This window comes from Thamnophis elegans, chromosome 12, assembly GCF_009769535.1.
Source record: "Thamnophis elegans isolate rThaEle1 chromosome 12, rThaEle1.pri, whole genome shotgun sequence".
Classification (NCBI taxonomy): domain Eukaryota; kingdom Metazoa; phylum Chordata; class Lepidosauria; order Squamata; family Colubridae; genus Thamnophis; species Thamnophis elegans.
Window position 1 is genome coordinate 93,842 of NC_045552.1, and position 22,360 is coordinate 116,201.

General features: G+C 51.5%; 1 protein-coding gene across 1 annotated transcript; it reads left to right on the plus strand.

Annotated features, from left to right (window-relative positions):
- The first annotated feature begins 21 nt into the window (after positions 1–21).
- ZC3H4 (zinc finger CCCH-type containing 4) lies at positions 22–21,457 on the plus strand. The gene is made up of 14 exons (XM_032227287.1): positions 22–516; positions 9,541–9,757; positions 10,117–10,227; positions 10,527–10,743; positions 11,877–12,019; positions 12,103–12,199; positions 12,335–12,477; positions 13,058–13,171; positions 15,332–15,443; positions 15,651–15,760; positions 15,847–16,202; positions 16,414–16,694; positions 16,811–17,050; positions 17,744–21,457. The coding sequence occupies exons 1-14, from the start codon at positions 323–325 to the stop codon at positions 19,213–19,215; spliced, it is 3,807 nt and encodes a 1,268-aa protein (XP_032083178.1). The 5' UTR covers positions 22–322; the 3' UTR covers positions 19,216–21,457.
- The last annotated feature ends 903 nt before the right edge of the window (positions 21,458–22,360 follow it).

Genomic DNA, 22,360 nt, shown 5'->3' on the forward strand with positions numbered 1-22,360 from the left:
CCGCCTCGGGTCGGGTCGGGTGTGGCCGCGCGCGCTGAGCCTGGCTGGCTGGCTGGCTCGGGCGTCGCTCTCTCTCTCTCTCTCCCTCTCTCCCTCTCTCTCTCTCGCTCGCTCGCTCCTCTCAGGCGGGCCGGCGCCATTTTGTGTGGTGCAGCCTCGGAGCCAGCCTGCCGTCCCTGCCGCCGCCCGCCTGCCTGCCTGCCTGCCTGCCTACCTGCCGGCCAGCGAGCCCACGAGCGAGCGACCGAGCGCGGCGCCAGGCCCGCCCGTACAGTGACTGTGCCCCGTGCCCCCGTCGCGCCCCCCCCCGCCCGGCCCCCCCATGGCGGTGGAGAGCCCCAGCGTGCCTCCGCCCAGCAGCCCCCACGCCAGCCCCCCGGCCCCCTCGCCGGCCGCCGCCGCCGCCGCCAACCCCCTGCTCCTGCACGGCCCCCTCGGCAGCCCGGGCCTCGGCGGCGCTGGCGCCCGGCCGCTCCAACAACACCTCCTCCTCCACGGGCCCGGCCCGGACGAAAGGTCCAGTACCCGCCTCTCTCTTTTCTCTCTCTTTTCTCTCTCTCTCTCGCTTCTTCTTCTTCTTCTTCTTCTTCTTCTTCTCGGGGTCTCGCGGGGGGGGGGCAGGCGGGGGGGTCTCGCGGGGCGGAGGGGGGAGGGGGCCCCCACCAGCGCCGGGGCGAGCAGGGCCGCGTCGGCCCTCGGTAAGTAGCAGCCGCCGCGCCGACCGAGGGGGTCCCGGGAGCCCCCGGTGGGCCGAGTCCGCCCGTGGTTCGTCTGAGCTGGAAGGAAAACTGTAAGCAGCCGCCAAGTGCGACCATCACCAGAGTCCCCCCAAGTCACCACACGGCGCCCCCCCCCCACTCGCCCCCCCTCCTCCCCCCCCCCCGCGACCGTGTACAGTACAAGCACCTGAGCGCCCCCCCCCCCCCCCGTTGTGGCCCATCGTTAACCACACACCGTGAACAGTCCACGCGTTGTTTCCCCCTCCACACGAGGCGAAGGAAGCCGGGTCCTGCCCATCAGGCTAGCCCCGAGCCCCCTCCGAAACCGCCTGGCCCAGCCTGGTAGTTTCCTTGTAAGCCAAGGGCATAAGGACCCTCTTCCCTGGCACACTGTGTTTTCTTCCCTTTCTCAAATCGTTCATCTAAAATAATGTTACCTTATTTGTCCTCCTTGCCTCTCACCTTAGCTTTAGGAGACCTAGATTTACAAAACAAGGAAGTTGGTTGGGCGTTTTTAAAAGTTAACGTACAGTACTGATGCACCATTAAGCCAATATAGGTATAGTTCTTTGTAATTTCTGCCTCTCTAATAATGTGGTTGTCATTGAATTCACACCGTAGGGTCAATCAGGTATTTTTGGCAAGCATAAAATTTCCTTTCTGGTGCTAAAACCTGATGGCCGAAACGTTGACCGATGCTTGTAGCTGGGGATGAAGTAGATTTCACTTGCATACTTTATTTTATGAAACAACAAATACACGTTTTCTCAAAGGCCACATTTCAATGTTTCTAACAGCTCATCATAACATATATGAAACATTTAGTCATTTTACTTCCGTTTCAACCAACCTTTTAGAAATTTCCGTAACCCGGTTGACTTTTGCCCATTATTTTGTAGGAAGCTTGGGTCCACAGGAGAGAGAGGCAGGGAAGAGAGACCGAAAGCTGCCATTTGACTTCAGCTTTCAACGGAGATCGCTATCTCGCCGCTCCAGATTTATCATTTTAAGTTGATCATTAAGTATGTGTTGATGGAGCTTCCTCTTAGCACGTAAAATAATTCCTTGATATTTCTAAACCTTAGGTAGATAGATGCCAGAACTTCTGGGGCCCATCAGAATCTTTTCTTGATAGTTATTATAAAATGGGGCTCGGAGTTCGCATAGGAATACACAAAATAGCATACCAAAATTCATATATTGTTTTACGCTGTAAATTCTGATCCTTTACCTAGTAATTTAGTATGTACTCCAATTATGCTAGTGACGATGGTCACTGGTCTACAAAGCTGCTTTGTTTTGCCCTAGATAGTTTTGCAGGAAAAAAGTGGGGAAAATCAGGATTGGGAGATCCCAGAGCTAGGGACCAGCTGGCAGATTCCCACTCTGCTGCTGTTTTGAAGTGGCATCTCCTGACTTCCCACTGGTCGTCTGCTCTAAGAGAACCCCGTTGGATTTGGCACATGCCCTCTTGGAAGAATTGGCTCCGTGGTGAATCTTGTGAGTCAGCAGAATTCCATAGGAACGGAGCACCTTTGGTTTTCTGGCCTCTTCACTTGGGCGTTGGGTTTGTCGCTTGGCATTGAATGGCTTCCATAATTGCAGCCGTTCTCCTGGAGGCAACAGCTGCAGCAGAGAGCTGCAAAGAGGGGCAGGCGAATGGTATTCCATGCTTGGTCTTGGAGGTAGGGACGTCCTTGATTTTAAGGAAAACAAAGCAAAATTAGCCATCCCAGCGTCATAGTGTGGGATCCTTCCTTTGAAATTCTCCGCCGAAGGCAACAGCGCTCCTGGCTCTACCACGGAAGTGAAAATCCAACGTTAAGTTGGTCTCTTGAAGCTCTGCTGGGATATAGAATTGATTAGGCGAATTGGCGGAAATCAGTAGAATATAAGTCAGGCTCAGCAGTTAGGTAGAATCGTGCTTTGGCTTCATTTTGGTAAAAGCCGCCTTTCCCTCCTTTGTATGCTTTTCCCCTATGAGTGAAGTGCACTTTTAGCCTAGCAGATAAAAATCTACTTTGTCCATTCACAATAACGTTCTTAAAATGTTACTGGTTGTGAGTGTTGCTTTTCATGCAGCTGCAACTCTATGGTCTGCCCTAGTTTTGTGGTTCAGTGCAAAGCAGGCTAGGAACTCTGCAGCCGCTGTGTCGCTCTCGTCTTCCTTCATGAGGAAATCCCACTCTGCATGTTGCTGTCCCCAGCGCCTTGGGGGTCTGGTGTGCAACCAGAGGGGGCCCTGAGAGTGCGGCTCAGCGGCCTCCCCGGCTTGCTTCAGTTGGCACGTCTTGGCTCTTCCTGGGCACTTCTGGGAAAGAGAAGCACCGCCTCCATTTTGTGGCAGGGCAATCCTGCCAGAAGATTCGCGAACGAGGCTTGGCTGGGGAGAGTTTCCGCAGCTTTCTAATTCGGGGCCACTAGGCGGCTGCAGAGACAACCAGCTCTAAAAGAAAACAGAATTTGAAAAGTTATTTCTGTCTAGTTTTCAGCACAAAGCTAGAATAAACCTTCTAGGTGTATGGACTTCTGGCACTAACTTATGAAAACGTATTGAGCCTTCCGTTTATTTCTCCTCTTGGAACTAAGCCAGAGCGTGATGTTCTTTTATAGAGATGTAGTCTTTTTTTAGGAATATTTATTTGGGCAAGTGTGATTAGAGACACAAGGAATCTGTCTGTGGCACAAAAGCACTTGGTTCGCTTGCATTCAAACGATAGAATCATAATCACGTTCATAGTCATAGTGCCAGCGACATCGCTCCTCTCTGCTTGCCCTTCTCATTTTGGTGTTCTCCCCTCTGCGTTGTGCTGTCTTCGAGCTTTGTGATTGTTGAGTCCTTCCTAGCCTTTTCCAGCATTCATCTTGGTGCCTGAACTGTACAGCTGCCCTGCACGTTCGGTTATCCCCCCCTCCTCCTCTTTCTCCTCTGAGCTTCTGCCAAGGCTTCATTGGTCCTCCAACAGCCAGACACTAATCCTTGCCCTGAATTCTGCCATACGTGGTGCAGCCAGTGTGAAAACTGCCTGAATTAGTGACAGGAGAGGGGGAATGTCTGGACCAGAGCCGGGAGGAGAATCCCATGCTGCGCTGCTGGCTGGCTCCAGTCATGTGATCTGTGAGCTCACACAGGTTGACTGTGAGGCAGTAGCCTACCTGAAGAACATTCTGCACAGGTAGGCCAATGTGGTCCCATGGTGGGCTAACCGCAGGACTAGCAATTCCCCTTAGCCTGTGAAAACACCATAGCTTCATGGCAACCACGTTGCTTTGCTCTGTAGCCAGGGGGAAAACGTTTGGCAAGTTGGAGGTGGCAGAATCGCACACTTTTCAGTAATAATAATTTTACTCAGAGTTGTCGTTAGTAGCTTGCCACGCAGCTGTAAGCCAACCTGTGTTAGGTCTTCTGGGACTATTTTTGCTTTGACATTGCAGTCTTAAGATCCGGCCCTTGAGAAGTCTCGTATTTGGGAGCAGTCCCCAGTGAATGCAGAGTATCTGAGTAGGCATGCGTTTGAGGGCCGGTTTGGTCTCATGGTGAGACCGTGAGTTCCAGTCCTGCCAAGGGCACAAAGCCAGCTGGGTGACCCTGGGTGAACTCAGCCCTAGGAAGGAGGCAATAGCAAACTGCTTCTGTAAAACGTTGCCCAGAAAAATGCAGAGATTTCCTGACAATTTCCCAAGAATCGGACGGGATGGAATGGAGGGGAGAAAAAAGGCACACTTAGGCCTTAGGCTGCTCTTCCACCTGGAAATGTGTGGCAGAAACCAGGCCTAACAGCCTTGAGACTCCAGTTATCTTTTCTCTGCTATCTGGCCAAAACATTCATGTCCTAGAAAGGGGTTCTGTTCGTTTCAAAAACTGAACAATTCAACCTGGTAAAATTGTATCACCTAATTCTGCTTTGGCCATGAAATCAAGCGCACAGTTTCGCTGCTTGTTGTGGTCTGAATAATTCTGGAGTTCCTTTCTTGCTTTGATCCTTTCCCAGGTTGAGATGAAAGACGCATGTTGGGCTTAGCAGCAGAAAATATAGAGATGAATAAGTCGGGTTGAGAAGGGAGTTCTGTATTTGACAAGCTTGGGGGGAAATTTAAGGGCCCCAAAGAGACCAAACAAGTGAAGGGAAAGAGCTAAGCTGGAGTGAGGCACAAAGCTATCTCAAGACTGAAGAGATCTTACTAAGTTTCGCTTCCTTTTTTCATTTCGATATTGATAAAACCAACTTGTCAATAATTGCAGGAGCAAATGTCTTAACTTGGTTTGTATTCAGATAGCTTGCAAATTTTCTGGCTTGTAGTATAAAAGATATCAGCTTCTGTATTGGCATTTCTTTAGTTTCTGAAGTTGGGGCTTTCCTAATTTACAATACTGGAAACTAGACTTTAAAAAAATGGTTTATCATCAGATTTTATTTTAAAAAATCGATTAGGCTCACTTATGCTAAGCCAAAGCCTAATTTGTTGTGCTTTATTTGTTGTTTGAATCCATTGTTTGTAAACTAATTTATTGCACTGCCAGTTGCTATTATCAATGAATTGTGGTTAACTAATTCTGCTTCAGAATGATTGTGAAGCAGTTCATATTAGATGCATAATAGCAAGGGCTAGTCGGCCAGGGATGCTTGAGAAATCCATATGCCATATCTGATGGCTTTTGTGATTGTGTAGGTGTCGGGCACGAAAAACCAGTTTTATACGTGAAGGACCAACTAATCTCAACAGCTTGTGAACAGGAGGAGTCTTCTCAACTGACAGGGCCTGTTTGGAGTTAGAGAAGGATCCATGGAATCCAAGTGGGTTGGATGGGGTTTGCCCACTCCCTCTCCCTTGTAAAGGGAGGAGGAGGAGGAAGAGGGAATGACCTTGAGGGACAGGAGGAAGAGCTGCCACTAAGGGGTCACTCATATAAAAGGGTCCTGAGCCGAGAATATAACATGAGGACACCTAACGGACAGGCTCTCCTCCTCTTCAGATCATATGAAGATGGAGGGAGGGAGGAAGCACATTTAGACATGCAAGATTCAAGCTTTAAAATAGAAGTCGTACTGACCTGCGTGGCATCATTTTTCTAGTCTGGCCTTCCCTGAACGGCCAACTCATCTTTTCCAGCAGGTGGCCCAGCTTCCGTTTTCTATAGACAACGCTTAAAAAATCCTTTCATGTTGCTTTTATTTTCTCTTGAAGGATCAAATTCTTTTTATATTTTGCATTCTTTACTGTACTTCTGCAGATACTACCTGTTTGCTGATAAATCTCTTTAGTGATTACATACTTTTTATTTTTAGCTTAGTCAAATGATCTGTCCGTCCACAAGAGGTGTTCCCCATTTTTGTCTCATTGTATGTCAAGAATTGTGTGTCACTGGGAATTGAGTGGCATATAAATGGTGGTAATCATCATCATCATCACCATGATCCCAATCCACCAATGTTCCCTTTGCCCTATAAATGTCCAGGGGTTTAAGCTCCCCTAATTATCTGGTAATTGACTAAAATAAATATTAATCTAAGCTCTCCTAACTCCATAACTAGATGTTGGCTTGTATCCAGACTTAATTATAATTTGAGTAACTACATTCAAAGAACTCGGCCTTAATCGTCATATGTAGCTGATTTCCATTGTTTTTAATGAGTTTAAATGTGAACTATTACAGTAATTGCATTTTATTTGTAAGTTTCAGTCTTACTCGTTTTTTGTGCGCCACCGTTGAACCTGGGGTTAATTTGGCTGTCTTGCACTTTTTTCCCCTGCCAAATGGGCTAGGGCTATCGATTGATGATTGACAGTTACTTCTGCAAATTTATATACCGGTGCCAGAATCGTGACAAAGGTATCATACCAATGAATTGTGTGTGCAGTGGGCTAAAAAAATTTGGACATGAAGTTTTAACATTACAGTAGCGGCAAGCAAAAAAGGAACAAGAGCTGTAAATTTTAAATAAAAAGCTAAAACTAGAGATCCCCCCCCCCCCCAAGCACATACATAATAGTAGAAGTCATGGGGGAAAAACTGTATATGGGGACATGGCACTTTTACCATGCCCCCCCCCCCCTGCTCTGAGACCTCGGGGGGGGGGGGAGTGAATTGGTTTTGATAGCTGTCAGTATGATCAAAGGCTTGGCCTTCATAAGGTAATAATATCTGGGTAAGTGATTGCGCAGGTAGAGCTGAAGTCACCTGTTTTTTCCCAGTTGTGGGCCTTTAGGTCTGTAGCTCTCTTAAATTGTATTGAAATGATTCTCTGGCTCCCTCCTGGCTCTACACCCCCTATTTGTTTTGCCTCAACTTTGCTGCCTTTTAGAAAAGCTTTAAGAAACCTGGGTTTTCAGATAGGCCTGAATGTTTTGTGATTCCGATTGATTGATTGATTGATTGATAGCTGATTGGCTGGCCAGTTGGAATTCTTTGTTTATTTTCACAGTGTGCTATTTGGTTGTGTATTATTAGGATGACTCTCTATGATGCCTTTTGATTTGACAATATTATAAATCTAATACATCATTATTATTATAGTAAGACCTTAGGGGCCAAAGAAAAGCCTTAGAAAATCAGCACTAAATTCTCCTAGTCAGCAGTTACGTATAGGAGCTTCTTTCTTCTTACATCTGAAGGCGGAAGCATATTGCAGCTCTTGTGATCCACCGCCTCTACTCCCACCATCCTCGAATCTGTTGTTCAGCGATTGGCCGTTTCCCTCTCCTCCTCAACCCTGTGGGCCACCTGCTTTGAAGGCGCTTGCGGTCTTAAGGCCTTTGGGTTCCTGGCCTTCAGAGAGAGCCTCTGTGGTAGAAAGAGGCTGGCTCACAAACTCATTTCGGGCTTGAGAAGTCAGCCTTGTAGTTCTGCTTTTGGAGAAGCCTGAAGTTCTGCTGTGGGAAATGCCATGGGGCAAAACGGAAGGCTTAGAAAGTGCTGCTGTCCTTCCTCTTTTGAACATGAAAAGCTGCTGACTGTGGAGCTCGCTCTCTGCTTTTAATCCCTTGTCGCTACCTCAGAGTAGGGCACATTATATGTCTCTATTCCCAAAGATGAGCTGATATAAAAATGCCAGAGGATTTTAGGTTAACCTTCGGAAATAAAACCCAGACAACTTTAATCATAAATGAAGCTGTGAAACTCTTGCAGCAAAGTGTGAGTGTGTGATGAATTTACATACTGCCCTGACTTCTTAGGCCGGGAGGTTTATCTTCCAGTTTGCAAAATGAAGGGCGTTTTCATCCAGAACCCCAAGGTGGAATTTCTGATTTTGCAATTTTTCTACTCCAACTAAAGCAGGTCCAGTCTCGCTGCCATTAAACCAGCAGACACCAACTGTGGTTGTCCGTGGGAAAATGTTGTTGGTGCACAGAAAAATTATTTGCATTTTTTATATTGCACTAAATCAGGGATCCTCAAACTATGGTCCCTGGGCTGGATGCATGCAATGAACGCTTGTGTTGCTGCAAAGAGTCTCCCCCCCCCCCTTGGGGTCTTTTTTTTTTTGTAGGTCGGAGGAGGGCAGAAATTCCGACTCGGGGCCCGCTTCAGCCTCCTGGTGTGGGGCTTTGGGCAAAGGCAGGGAGGAAGTGCCGCTGGTGACGAAGAGTCGGAGGGCCTTATTCCAGGGGGACTGCCTCATGGCCTGGAACTGGCTGACCATCTCAGCCTGCTGAGCCTCCAGGCGCCGGCACCTGGCCTTGCACGCCCGCAGGTCTTCCCTCTGCTTGGAAAGCCTATGCTCGTAGTCCTCAGTGAGGTGCTTCTGCTGAGCCTCCTCCTCGGTCAGATCCAGCTATTTTGCCAACTCTTTCTCCTGGTGGCTGCTTAGTTCCAACGACTGTTTCCTCTCGAGGCCTTAAGGAGCCCAGGTGGGCAAGCGAGGAGTGGCTGGGAAGGGTGGGGCGAGTAGAGGCCGGAGAGGCGCCCCTCAGGTGACATCAAATTGGCCATGCCCACCCAGTCACATGATCACCTAGCCACGCCCACCCAGCCAGTCCTTAAACAGGTCATATTAGTGGTCCACGGGATTTAAAATGATGAATTTAGTGGTCTCTGAGGTCCAAAAGGTTGGGGAGCCCTGCATTAAACAATTGCCAGAAAAAAATGTATTCAAATAATTCTGTAGTTCTAGGATTATTTTCTGGTCCCATAGACCAACTTCACCACATTTTCTGGCTTTCTTTCTTCCAGTGTCAGTCATGGGAATGAGAAAGATGCGATTTCTTTTCCAGCAAGAAGAATGAGGTTTCTGACTTTGGATTTGGAGTGGAGTTGCTTCCTAGTGGCAAATTTTTCATTGGAAGATACAGATCAAAACTATTTCAGTGTTATGCATTTGTGTGCAGTAAATGATTTCATTAAATCTTTAGTAATAGACAGCTGAAGGTTGATTATGAAGCCAATTTTACTTTCTGTTTGGGTAGCAAAGCATTTAGTAAGTGAAAATTTGGTGTTTTCAGTCACGGATATATGTTTTGCATAATAGAAAAATCAATTGTTTTTGGATTGTATTATACTACTTTATATCAGATTCTCACTGATTTATCGCTTGCCAAAATTAGTCAGTTGCAGCTTATCTAATCAAAATATGTAAATTATAGTGCAATTGATAAATCATCTGTGTTTGTAGGTAGGTTTCTGTTCTTGGGAAAATATTACAAGGATCTACTCTGGCTAACACGTTTCTTTTTTCCTTTCTTTTAGTTACTGAATTGCCTAGGGATTTTTGAAAAAAAACATGGGAATATTTTGCAATTGATGTTATTCTCAGTTTTGAAGCCTGGCTTTGCTCTTTTTCCTGCTACTTCCAGTCTTGATTTTGCTGCTCTACCTTTTCAGGGAGGATGGGGAGTTGGAAGAAGGGGAGTTGGAAGACGACGGGGGTGAGGAGCCCAATGGTGCTTCGGAGACATATGAGAAGAGCAGGAAGGAAAAAAATGAGAAGCACCATAGTGACTCAGACGAAGAAAAGACGCACCGGAGGAAAAGGAAGCGTCGGAAAGAGAGGGAGAAGGAGAAGCGGAGATCGAAAAAGAAAAGAAAATCTAAACACAAAGTGAGTAATGCAAGATGAGTCTTGAGCGGCTAACCTGTTTTCTCTCCCCCCCTTGGAAGCAGGCGAGCGAGACGTCTGTCCCAGGTGTGTGTGGGGGGGGACGGACTGGGGACAAAACGCAGGCTGCCTTCTGTGCCCCTCGCAAAACCAAACTAGTTGATTGGTTGGGGAATGGTGCCGTTTCCAGGCCCTTTCCTCTGCATGTGGCCTGACAGAGGATGCCGAATTCCCACCAGGGGAGGATCCTTGTTGACCTGTCCATCTTCCAGGCTTTGGCCAGAATTGGGGGATAGGAATTCAAAAGGACTGCAGTGGGGGGAGCACCTGGTTCGGAGTCAATGACTTCTCTTTCCTCGCAGCGCCACGCCTCTTCCAGCGAAGATTTCTCTGACTACAGTGAGGATTCTGACTTCAGCCCAAACGAAAAGGGGCATCGGAAGTACCGCGAATACAGCCCCCTCTACTCTTCTGTGAGTGCTGAGGGTCATCCCTAAGGGTGGCCTGAGGGTGGGATCCCCGAGGTAGATAATCCTGTCAGATGTCCGGGTAGTTTAGCAGCCAAGATTCTGCTGTTTGGTTCTCCATGCTGGATTTAAAGTGGCAGCAAATCCTCGGTGTTTGCTTCTGCTCATTGTGTAAAAGTGATTCTTTACAGAATAATGGTTTATAAAATGGGTGGAGACCCACTTCTTCTTCCTTTGGGGGTCCAGTTCAGCTTGTCTCCTCCTCTCTTTTGTTCAACCATAACCATTTGTGTGTTTGCCTCCAGTCCCATCAGCAGTACTCATCGTCTCACAGCGCCCCAAAGAAGGGGTATCCTAAAATGGAGAACAAGAGCTACCCTCCCTACGAAGAGTACGAGAACGAGGGCTACTGTGACTACGAGGGGGAGGAGGAGGAGGACATGGGGAAAGAAGACTACGATGACTTTGCAAAGGAGCTGAACCAGTACCGGAGGGCAAAGGAGGGGACGCACAGGGGGCGAGGTACTACGCTTGCTTTTTCTCCAGCCCGGACGCTGAGCAAGCGAGGCAGGTGCCGCCCACTAGGCAGCCAGACAAAACAAAAGGGAAATCCGGGCCCTTCCTGAAACTGGGGCCCTCTGTCCATGGCCCTCCGTGAGGAGTGTGTGCTGCCTTTTTAAATGGCCCAGCAGCTACCGATTCCTCTCCTGCTTCCTTTCTTCAGCAGTGAGGAACTGGGCACCTCTGCCTGCTGAAGCCGCCAGTCCTCGTCTGAGCGTAGCCCATCCAAGTCCCAGTTGACTCTAGTGCCAAAAGGGCGCTAGGCTCCTGGTAATGCAGTATTTTCAGGTTGATGCTTTTTCCTTCTGGGCTTCTTTGAATTGGGAGCTGAATTTTAGGAAGCAGCACGAAGGTCTGTACGTGTTCTCCCCTTTGGTCTGTAGAGGCTACTATACGACATTGCATGAAAACATGGTTGTCTCTCAAAACTGGGAAGAGATTCTGGCCCTAAACCAGTGGGAGTCAACCTGGCCCCTACCGCCCCCTAGTGGGCGTTCCAGCTTCCATGGAGGGCGGCAGAGGTTTGCTGTAACTCTGCATCACAAACTTTATAAAGTTACTTCCCTGCTTTATAAATCACCATGACTGTGGAACCGGTGGGCGGTGAGAAAACTTTACTACTAACGGAGATACAAAAGTGGGCGGTAGGTATGAAAAGGCTGACCTCCCCTGCCCTAAGCAGGGATCATTACAGTTAAGAGTATTGCTGCGTTTTCTCTCAGCACTAAGTAAAATTCTTTGAACAAACCATAAGAGAGCCGAGGTGGCGCAGTGGTTAGGGGTGCAGTAACTGCAGGCCACTTCAGCTGACTGCTATCTGCAGTTGGGCGGTTCAAATCTCACCGGCTCAAAGGTTGAACTCAGCCTTCCATCCTTCCGAGGTGGGTGAAATGAGGACCCGGATTGTTGTTGGGGGCGATATGCTGACTCTCTGTAAACCGCTTAGAGAGGGCTGAAAGCCCTATGAAGCGGTATATAAGCCTAACTGCTATATTGTTTCAGTTCCCACAGCACACTAAACCAGGCAGATGAAACAAAACCAGTCTGGAGTGGAGTTCGATCAGTTTGGCACCTCCTGTGGTTTGTCTCAACAGGTGGCCGTGGTCGAGGCCGAGGTTACCGTGGACGTGGAAGAGGTGGAATGAGAGGACGAGGCATGGGCAGAAGCAATCGAGGCCGGGGAAGGGGGGAGCATCCGGAGGAGGAGGAGGAGGAGGTTTATGACGAGGAGATGGAGGTGAACATTGAGATCTGTCCTTGCTCAACCTGGCTCCCTGCCAGGGTCCCTTTTGGCTCATTTCTCCTCTGTCTGCCTGGCAGTTCTGCGAAGGGGAAGAGCCCATGGGGGAGGAAGACTATGATGACTATTCCAAAGAACTGAGCCAGTACCGCAGAAGCAAAGAAGGAAGAGGCAGAGGTATGTGGGCACAGGGACAACCCCCCTTTCCTCCTCTTGGAGCCTCGGCTGCCAAAGGCCTCTGCCAAGCAGACGCGGTGAGATGTGGCTTTCTGTGGCTGGGCTGCAGGATCAGCTGGGGTTGTCTTGTTACAGGCATGGGCCGTGGCCGAGGCCGTAGTTCCAGGGGGCGAGGAGGCAAGGGGATGGGCCGCGGACGTGGTCATCGTGGCAGATCAGGCCTAGGCAAAGCGGGGGCGCTCAATGAAGAGGACGACTACTATGAGGATGACCTAGGGGTAAGTGGCCCAGGAGGTCCCTCCCTGGCTTTGGGTCTAACTGGGACTTGAGGTTGGACGGAGGCCAAGAAGTGGCCGTTGACTCCGGGCAGCGTGGGAGTGAACTCCCTGGAAGGCCCAGGTGAGGCCTAGCACCTTCCACCTGCTAGGACTAGGGCCTCAGTGGCACCCTTTCCAGGACAGACAGAGCTGGGCTGCTCAAGGCAGACGTATCAGAAACGCCCGGTTATAAAGAAAATAGGGTGAGGCTGAGGATCCTCCCTTCTCATTGGCTCTGGGCTGAGCGCAAGGCAGTGGCCTCCTGGACTCCTCGGCAGTCAGGGCTATTCAAGAGAATTTCAGGGTTGCATGGACCTGACTGAGGGGCAGCTGCAGAAGGGTGGATGACCCAAGTGGGAGCTTAATTTCCTTTTATTCACCTACGGTAGAAACTATTTGGGATGCCAAATTAATTTTATCTGGCTTTCATTGTTGCCACTATTCTTTCTTACACTTTGTTTTCAGTTTTTTCACTCTCAGGGTCTACCTGACATTGACATATAAATCAGCCCAGTGAATATTTTCCTTGCAATCTGTACAGGACGGAGGGGGCAGCTGTGGAGGTTACAGGCGGAACGATCACGAGAAATCTCACCAGTCAGATAAGAAAGGAAAAGTCGTCTGCAAGTATTTTGTGGAAGGAAGATGCACTTGGGTAGGTGCAGCCTGTTTATGGCGCTTTGATCCCTGCAGGATCAGTGATGCAGCTGCCCGATTGGGTCGTCCCCATGGGACCCAAACCTCTGCTGCTAAGCGAGGCATTTTGTTAAGTGAGTCCCACCCCATTTTATGATCCTTCTTGCCACAGTTGTTAAGTAATTCGGTTATTAAGTTAGTCACACGGTTGTTAAGTGAATCTGGTCTTCCCCATTGACTTCGCTGTTCAGAAGGTCGCAAAAGTGGATCACGTGACCCCGGGACTTTGCAACCGTCATAAATACGTGCTGCTGGTTGCCAAGTACCAAATTCTGATCAAATGTCCATGGGGATGTTGCAGCAGTCGAAAGTGGGGGGGGAAATGGTCATAAGTCACTTTTTTCAGTGCTGTTGTAACTTCAAATGGTCACTGAATAAACGGTTGTAAGTTGAGGATTACCTGCAGGTGCCTCAGAACAGGAGTCTGGGGGCTGGTGCCGGGCTTTTTGTTCCTGTGCTGCCCGGGAGCGGAAAATCTGCCGGCTCGTTCCCTGTGGCATTATGTGGTGGGCGAGGCCGAGGGATGCCAGGACAGCTTCTTTCATGTGCATCAGTGCCCCCCCCCCAAAAAAAAATATTGGTTCTGGTGGCCCCTTTGTTCGAAAAGGAGCCGCTTGGCACTTGCCACTTAGTTCCTTGTGCAGGGAATCCTCTCGGCAATCTTTAATCTCATGGTTGACTGAAAGATTTAGAGGCGGCCTTTCAGACCAGAGGTGATAAGAATAATTGACATACAGACGCAGCAGCCCTGGGGTTCATTGGGGCTGATTTTACCCCGGTCGGGGTTCCCATTGCTTGCTTCGGGTCATGGCAGCTCCACTCTGCCCCATTGAGGCCCATACCCTAATTTCTGCAAGACCCCTGCCGGGGTGGGGGGGTCCTCCCTTCATTAGACTCCGTGGCACAGCTTTATCGGGACGTTTTGGTTCAATAATAAGAACAACTGACTCAGAGGTCTTCGGGTCCAGCCCCCTGCTTTCCTGCAAGCTTTACTTTCTGCTGGAGTCATTGGCCAATCTGGCCTCTTTTTTTAAAAAAAATATTTTTAATTTTATTTTAATTCAAACGTCATCTTCCATTAAGCAGTATGTCGTGTGGGTACTTAAGTTTTGTACAAATATTTTATACAATAACAATTTACAGCTATGTTTATTATTTTATCTATTCTTAACTTAATATTAATACTAATGTATACCATAGCTAATACTCTAACAATCCTCTTCTTAACTTAAATAACTTTGTTAAAACATTTTCTCTATTTCACTCTTTTGCTTTTTTTACACTTTTCATATTTATTCTCTAACCATTGATAAAATAATTGCCATATATTATCACAATCAGATTGTTCCTTCTCTTTAGTTACCAGTGTTAACCTATTCATTTCTGCACATTCTAATATTTTCCTAATCACGTTTCCATCCATAGGGATATCTTCACTTTTTCAATTTTGTGCAAATATTTGATTTTGATTTTAACTTTATTTGTATGCCGCCCTTTTCCCTGAGGGGACTCAGGGCGGCTCACAATTCAGGGGGAGGGAAGGACAAAACAAGTTATACACATAAAGACAATACATCGTTAAAAAAGCACAACAGTCATACTATTCGGGTGGGGTTGAAGTCTTTAGCCCCAGGCCTGTCGGGACAGCCAGGTTTTAAGGGCTACACGGAAGGTCTGGAGGGTGGTGAGGGTACGAATCTCCACGGGGAGTTCGTTCCAGAGGGTCGGAGCAGCCACCGAGAAGGCTCTCCTCCGGGTAGTTGCCAGTCGACATTGACCGGCTGATGGAATTCGGAGGAGGCCTAGTCTATGGGATCTTATTGGCCCAGTGGAAGTAATTGGCAGTAGGCGGTCTCTCAAATACAATCCTAGCTGCACTTATTACGTGAATTATCAAGTATACATTTTCTTTACGTTTCTGGTAAAATCCCCAACAAACATAATTCAGATTTCAGATCAGTCTGGAGGAGGCAGGAGGAGGGGATAGGACTGAATTATTGCCGTGGCTGTAACCACCAGCCCTTCTCCCAGTGAGGCCAGGGTGAGATGCTTTGCATCCTGTCGGCTGGTGATGTTCTCTTGTGCCTAAGAGGTGTGTCTTTTGTATTTTTCCTGCCAGGGGGAGCACTGCAACTTTAGCCATGATATTGAGCTACCAAAGAAGAGGGAACTCTGCAAGTTTTACATCACTGGTTATTGTGCCAGGGCGGAGAATTGTCCTTACATGCATGATATCCTTTCCAGACATTTTCGTTCAGCGTTTCAGCACAGGGTTTGGGGGAGGTTTCCGGTCCCCTGATCTGCCTCTCCTTACACAGAGGCCTGGCTGATCACAAAGGGGAGCTTTTGGGGGAGCAAAAATGGTGAAACCTTGGATCTCCTGATGCTGGTGGGTCCCTGGGTCCTTTTTCCTTCGTGCTTTCCTCAACACCTGGCACGGGACTTCCCTTGTAAGCTCTTCCACACCACTGGGAACTGCATTAACGGAGACGACTGCATGTTCTCGCACGAACCGCTCACGGATGAAACTCGGGAACTCCTTGATAAGGTGAAGGGAGGGAGGCCTCAGCCGGCCCAGCACGGTGGGAGGCGCGGCTGGAGAAACTGACCCCAGCCTTTGCCTCTGCCTCTTAGATGTTGGCGGACGACGCAGAAGCCGGAGCAGAGGATGAGAAGGAAGTGGAGGAGTTGAAGAAGCAGGGCATCAACCCATTACCCAAGCCGCCTCCTGGGGTGGGATTGCTGCCCACTCCCCCGCGTCCCCCAGGGCCCCCAGCTCCGACCTCCCCTAATGGCCGGCCCATGCCCGGAGGGCCCCCCGCCCCTCCCCCTCCCCTTCCTCCCCCAGGGCCCCCACAGATGCCCCTCCCGCTCCACGAGCCCCTCTCGCCGCAGCAGCTGCAGCAGCAGGACTTGTACAAGAAGATCCCTTCCCTCTTTGAGATTGTTGTGAGGCCGACGGGGCAGCTGGCGGAGAAGCTGGGGGTGAGGTAAGTGTTGCCCTCTGTCTTGGGAGAGGGGATGCAGAGGGCCAAAGCAAAAGGGGAGGGGGCTTCCCCCACAGTTGGTGCGGCCCCGGTGGAGGGCAGGTCCAAGGTGCCTGGATTCCCTGGGCAGCCCCGCTGGCCTGTCCATGTTTTGTCGAGATAAAGAGCCCGCCGGCATTAGGAGGTGCCTAACCCCACCCCTCTTTCCCTCTAGGCATCCTGGCCCATCCCCACCTCGGTTCCCCGGGCCTGGGCACCCGGAGCTGCCTCCCGACATGCCCCCTGACATGCTCCCAGACCTTTGTCCGGACATCTGTCCCGATATGCCAATCGGCCCAGGGATGAACCCTGGCCCTCCGTTGGGCCCCGGACCCCCCATGATGCCCTTTGGCCCTGAGGAGATGCCCCCCGGCCCCCCAACACAGGACTTCTACGACAACTTCTACCTTCACCCAGAAGGTCTGGAGATGGACCCCAGCCTCATGGTTGGCCCAGGCAAGTCTCGGGTTGGGCTGGGAGGCTTTGTACTCCTTGGGGCGGCAGGGGGCTGGCTGAGTGGCTGCCTTCTGTTCCAGTGCTCTCACTGCCGTCCCCCCCCCCTTCCTTGGTAGAGGGCTACCCAGGCTATGAGGAGATCCCTGGGGAAGGGCTTTTCCCCGACCCCTCCCTGGAGCCAGATTCTTTCTGCGATGGAGGCCTCCCGCGGCTGCAAAAGCCCCCCAACAGCATCCCAGACTTCCTGCCTTCCACCCCGAGGGCGCTCTACCTCCGCATCCAGCAGAAGCAGCAGGAAGAAGAGAGAGCTCGCCGGCAGGCAGAGAGCTGCAAGCAGGACCGAGACCACGAGGAAGGCAAGGGCCGAGGGGGGGATGGAGGGGGGCTCTGAGCGGGGGGGGGGGGAGGAAGCTAAGCCTGCTCCTTGTTGGGTGAGGGGCCTGGAAGCCCTCGGGGAGGCAGTCTGGCAGAGCCACCCAGGACCAGCCTCCGTTCTGGCAGGGTGAAGGGCAGGGAGCGCCTATTTCACTGCCTGAGTGCAATAAGTGGCTTATTCAACCCCCACAGGGACGGTAGGAAAGTGCCCTTCGTTTTTCCTACTGAAACTGTGGGGTCAGGCTCTGCAGGAGGGCTCCCCAGCCCCAGTCCTATGAAACAGCCCCTGCAGGCAATGGGAGCGCCGGTGGGGTTTGCTGGCTAAGGGGCCGGATGAGGCTCCCGAGAAACCGCAGGTCCATCTCCAGCCTTGGGAAAATGGGGGGACTTTGGGCCAGTAAACGAAGCAGGTTCCACGAAGTAACGGACTTGAGCTGCTGGAGGAAAGGCCCATCCGTGGGGTGCCCTTCCCCCCCTCCTGATGAAGCCTTGTTGGCTAAGGAGAGAGCAATTTTCGGCCGGTGTTGGGAAATCGTTTTGCCCGTTTTGTTGTTGACTTTCCGTGAATGAGATTCCTCTTTGAAATGTGGCTTTGAAATGATTCTTGGTTGCTTCTTGAAGAGGCTTCTGAGGGAGCCGCTGTGGGCTCACCGCCTTCTCTGCCTCTCTACCAGGTGATCCCGGCAACTGGTATTCCAGTGATGAGGAGGATGGCGGCGGCGGCAGCAGTGTCAGCTCCATCCTGAAGACTCTACGGCAGCAGAGCTCCAGCAGACCCCACGAGGACCCCTCCGGAAGCCCCATTCCGGCCTCGGGAGGCAGGAGCGACCCCCGCCTTCAGAAGAGCCGGCCAGCCGATCCTCGGCTCCTGCGTGACCCCAGGCTCTCTCGAAACCTGGAGCCCTCTGGAGCCGGAGACGCAGGGCCCACCGATCCACGGCTGGCACGGCACAGCGCAGCCTCCGCCCCAAAAACAGCAGAAGTTCTCCATTCGAGCCCTTCGGTGAGCCAGAAGGCTGTTCCCGTCACGGAGGAGGAGGAGGGGGAAAGGGCCCTGCGGGACAAACCGGTCACCATCCCTCTGGATACCCTGCCCAACCTCTCCCTGAGGGACCCCCGCTGCCAGTTGCAGCAGTTCAGCCACATCAAGAAAGACGTCGTCCTGCTTATGCCCAGCTTTGCACGGATGGTGCTGTGGAGCCCCGAAGACCTGATCCCCCTGCCTGTCCCTAAGCAGGAACCGGTGCCTGTCCCACCTACTCTCCAGGCCCTGCCTGCCCTCGATCCACGCCTGAACCGGCCTCAGAATGCCAGCGTCTCTGACCCCAGGCAGCGGGCAGGGCCCCAGCCAGAACCCTCTGCCAGCCCTGGCTCCAGCCTTCCCGATTTTGAGCTGCTGTCCAGGATATTAAAGACAGTCAATGCAGCCGGCAGCCCTGGGCAGGCTGACAAGCCCAGCGATCCCCGTACACGGAAAGCACCCGCGGACCCCCGGTTGCCCAAGGCGTCCGAGCCAGGGTCCTCGGGAGCCGCCAAGCAGGCTGAGGTCAGCCCCCCGCCAGCAGTGGGGGCGGAGGCTGCCGCCAGCATAGCCCCTTACGATCCCAGGCTGCTGACGGCAGGAGGGCTGAGCAGGGGCCCTGGCCAAAGCAGCGTCCTGAGCGGGATCAGCCTTTACGACCCAAGGACTCCGAGCCCCGGCTGCAAGTCAGCTGAGCCTGCTGGCGAAGGGAGCCCAGCTACCAAAAGTGCCGAAGGCAGCAAAGGCGGCGGCAGCAGCGGCGGCAACAGAGGGAAGGAGCCGCTGTTTGTGCGCCGGTCAGCTTTGGACCAGCCGGAAGGCGAGAAGCCCAGCGCAGAGCCAGCCACCGACCGCTACAACAGCTACAATCGCCCACGGCCCAAGGCAGCCCCTTCCGCTCCTGCTCCCACAGTGCCTGCTGCGGAGACAGCTGTCACTCAGCCTGGCGTCCACAATCTCCCCGTGCCGCCGGTGTATGGCTTGGTGAAGCAGGCGGCCAAGTCGGGGCCAGGCAGCCCTTTTGCAGGGAACAGCCCTGTCCAGGAAGGGGAGGTGCAGGATGCGGGCTCGCTGAAGGATGTTTTTAAAGGGTTTGACCCGACAGCCTCCCCCTTCTGCCAGTAGTGTTAAGAGACTCCTCCGTGCAGCCTTGTGTCCAACAGAAGCAGCAGCAGCAGTGTTCTTCCCTTTTCAAAGATCCCATGAATTGCCACTGACCATCTCCCTCCGTCCTTTGCGCTTCGCTGAGTGTCATCTGCAGGCGGCCTTGTGGAAGAGGAACAAGGGTCTTGAGCCACCCCAGGCAGTATTGCGTCATGCCCCCTCTGGGTTCCCTTGCGGACTCTCCTGGTGTCCCCTCGGAACCCTCCAGTGTCTTCAACCTGGCCTGGCTACTTCTGCCAGCCGCCCCTCCCCTCCTCCTCCTCCTCCTCCTCCTCCTTTGCACAGTGGCTGGGCCATGTCTTCCCCCCCCCCCCCCGCTTCTCCTCTTCAGATATTTATTGTCTGTTGAATGGAGGATGAAAAGATGACAGTTTCTTAGGGTGAAGCTGTCAGCCATGCTGATCTGTAGAATATATATATATATATATATCTTTGTTTCTAAACTGTAACAATATATGTGTATCATAGCCTTTTTTTAAAAGAATCTAGCGCAGCAAATATTATTATGGAGAAGTAACCATGATGAATTATTTTTGTAATTGTATTGAATTTTGTTTTAAATACCCTTCTGCCGTTTTCTTGGATTGCCGGATCCAGAGGTGATGCAGCCAGGAAACAACAGGCTGCTTCTGCCTCTGGTGGGTGGCCTCTTGAAGAAGTGATGCCTTCTACCAAAACAGAGTTTATAGTATTGGAATTAAATTATTAATGACACTAATGCTTGTCTGTCTCCTGCGCTCCTCTGCAAAACAAGCAGAAGCAGAAGCTGTTGAGAAACAAGAAGCATTTGCTGCCACAGTCCTCCGTGCAGGGGCCGCCAGAGCCCTCCGGCGCCCTGGAAAGCCTCCACCCCTCTTCCCTCAAAGACCAGGAGAGACAGTTGGGGGGGGAGGTTGCTGTGGGCGAAGGGCCCTTTTTGTAACAGCCAAGAGTGGCTCTGCAAATCTGCTCTCTCCAGAGCCTAGAAGCCCGGCCTGCCTCTGTCCTTCCAGTTCTTCTAACCGATGATTGGGCCTCTTCTCAAGTGCAGAGAAGTCCGTTGTGCTTGCTTGTCTTCCGAAGGCTGGTTCCTTTCTCCCCCTGCCCTTCTCTCGGTTAGCCTCTTTCAGAGCCAGGCCTTATTTTGGGGCCCAAAGTGCAGGCCTTTGCCCTGATGCGGCCTGGCGAGAACCACCTGAAGGATGAGCATCCGTGTGCTCTGGCCCTCTCTTGAGGCAAGCAATTTGGAGACTCCCCCCGCATGGCTCTTTGTCCTCTCAGCAATGGGCTGAGCTCCACGGGCTTCTTGCGGCTAAGAGACCAGCCCCTTTTCTGCCTCCATGGGACATGGCTGTGTCAGGAGAAAAGGCCCACCTCCCCCCCCCCCCCCAGAGCAGATAACCAACCCCGGCTGCGGCCATCTCCTTCGGGGTGGTGGGATTGCAGCTTCTCCAGGAAGAGCTGCTGGCTCTGTTAGAAGCCAAGGGATGGAGATCCTTGGGCCAGGTCTTGGCAGCTTGACAGACTGCAGGGCGGGAGTGACCAGGTTCGTGCCCAGGCTTAGCAGTGTTTGATCTGAAACGGGTGATGGGGGTCAAAGCATTTTCCAGTGTGTTGTTTTTCTCTCTCTGCCTTGGTGATTCGTACTCTCCCAGGCACCTCCCTTTTTTTTGCCCAGGAACTCGCTTGGAAGGGAGAGGGAGAGATGTCCTTCTGGTAGAAATGCCAGCGGGTTTCCTTGATAAAGGCCAGCCAGGTTCCAGCCCCTTCCCTGGAGAGGCTCCGTATGCAGACCCATGGAGGTCCAGAGATGGAGACTTCCACAGTGGGCAGGGTCCTGTGGAGAAGCCATCCTGGTCCTGGAGCCGGTGAACAGCTTGTCAAGGAATGTGCTCTTTGTGAAGTATTCTGTCTTGTGAGCCGGCCTAGGTACATAGATGCTCTGTGACATTTGTACAATCTGACTTTTGTAAATCAAGATCCATTCACTAGACCCAAATCTTTGTTATCAATGAAATTTGCCAGCGCTTTATAAAAATGCTATAAAATGTAAATATTATTTGAAAAGGGATTTGTATATATTGTACTGGTATTTTTACAGTGATTTTTGGTTGCATGGGTGTTTGCTCTTTTTTAATCACACATGCGTCTTCCAACAATGTCCAGACTTGAGAGACGGATCGTTGTACTGCTGGCATTAAATGATGCAGTGATTTTAAAGGTTGCCACCCAGCTTACTTTGGTATGGAGTTATTTCAAATATTCCTGTGGTGAGGCAGAAGGGTGGGCTCAGCCGTGCTCCTCTTCGTAGCTTTGCAGCCACAGCAAAATGCTTTGCAGGGAAGAGAAGGGATGGGGGAAAGGGCCAGGGAAAACTGACCTTGGAAGAACCAGCAGCCTAGACCCTGCGGGGGGGGGGGGGGAGCGCTGCCTGAGAAGTTGGAGGCAGCCTTGCTTGAGTCCCAACAGTTGAGGCCAGGAGACCCTTTTCCCGAGAGACGGTAGCTGCCGTTGTAGGTTTGAGCAGAACCAGGGGAGATGCCGGATGCCATGAGCACAGCAGTGGCGCTTGCCATCCCTCTGATGGTCTCCCTCCACCCACCCACCCCTTTTAGGCCTGCTGAGCTCAGAAAGGCCGCGTAGGCAGGGCCACCAAAGCCTCGGGCAGGTCATGCACTGCCCAATCCTAAGAATGAGGGGTCAGCAGGTGCAGGAGGCCGCGTGGGCGTTGCGGGAGAGGCTAACCTGGAGAAGAAGCGAGCAATCTCCCTTGGGTGATCCACTGTCCCGGCCTTGGTCCATGTGCTGCTCTTGGGAGCAGCCTCCAGTGGTGGGGAAACCCTTTTCCTCCTTGCACACCGGGGGGGGGGGGGGGCGGAGTCAGGGCTGCTGCAGAACTGGGGAGAGGTGTCTGGATCTCCTGACCCATTGCTTCCCCAGTGGCAGCTGCAGAGACGGGCACACCTGTTGCCTTCCTGGTATTGTGAGCTTGTATCCCCTACTTTTAAAAACAAAACACTTAGAATGGCCTCAGTGCACGTCTGGGCGGGTGTCCTTTGTTGTGACAGGATGGGTCCCAGAGGAATTCATGAGACTCCCACTGCCTCACCACCGGTCAAAGGTGAGG

Excerpts from the sequence above, each read along its gene's own strand:
- ZC3H4 (XM_032227287.1), top strand. The coding sequence starts at position 323 with ATGGCGGTGGAGAGCCCCAGCGTGCCTCCGCCCAGCAGCCCCCACGCC. Across the intron at positions 517-9,540 it reads GGGCCCGGCCCGGACGAAAG|GGAGGATGGGGAGTTGGAAG; the intron begins GTCCAGTACCCG and ends CTACCTTTTCAG. Across the intron at positions 10,228-10,526 it reads ACAGCCCCCTCTACTCTTCT|TCCCATCAGCAGTACTCATC; the intron begins GTGAGTGCTGAG and ends GTTTGCCTCCAG.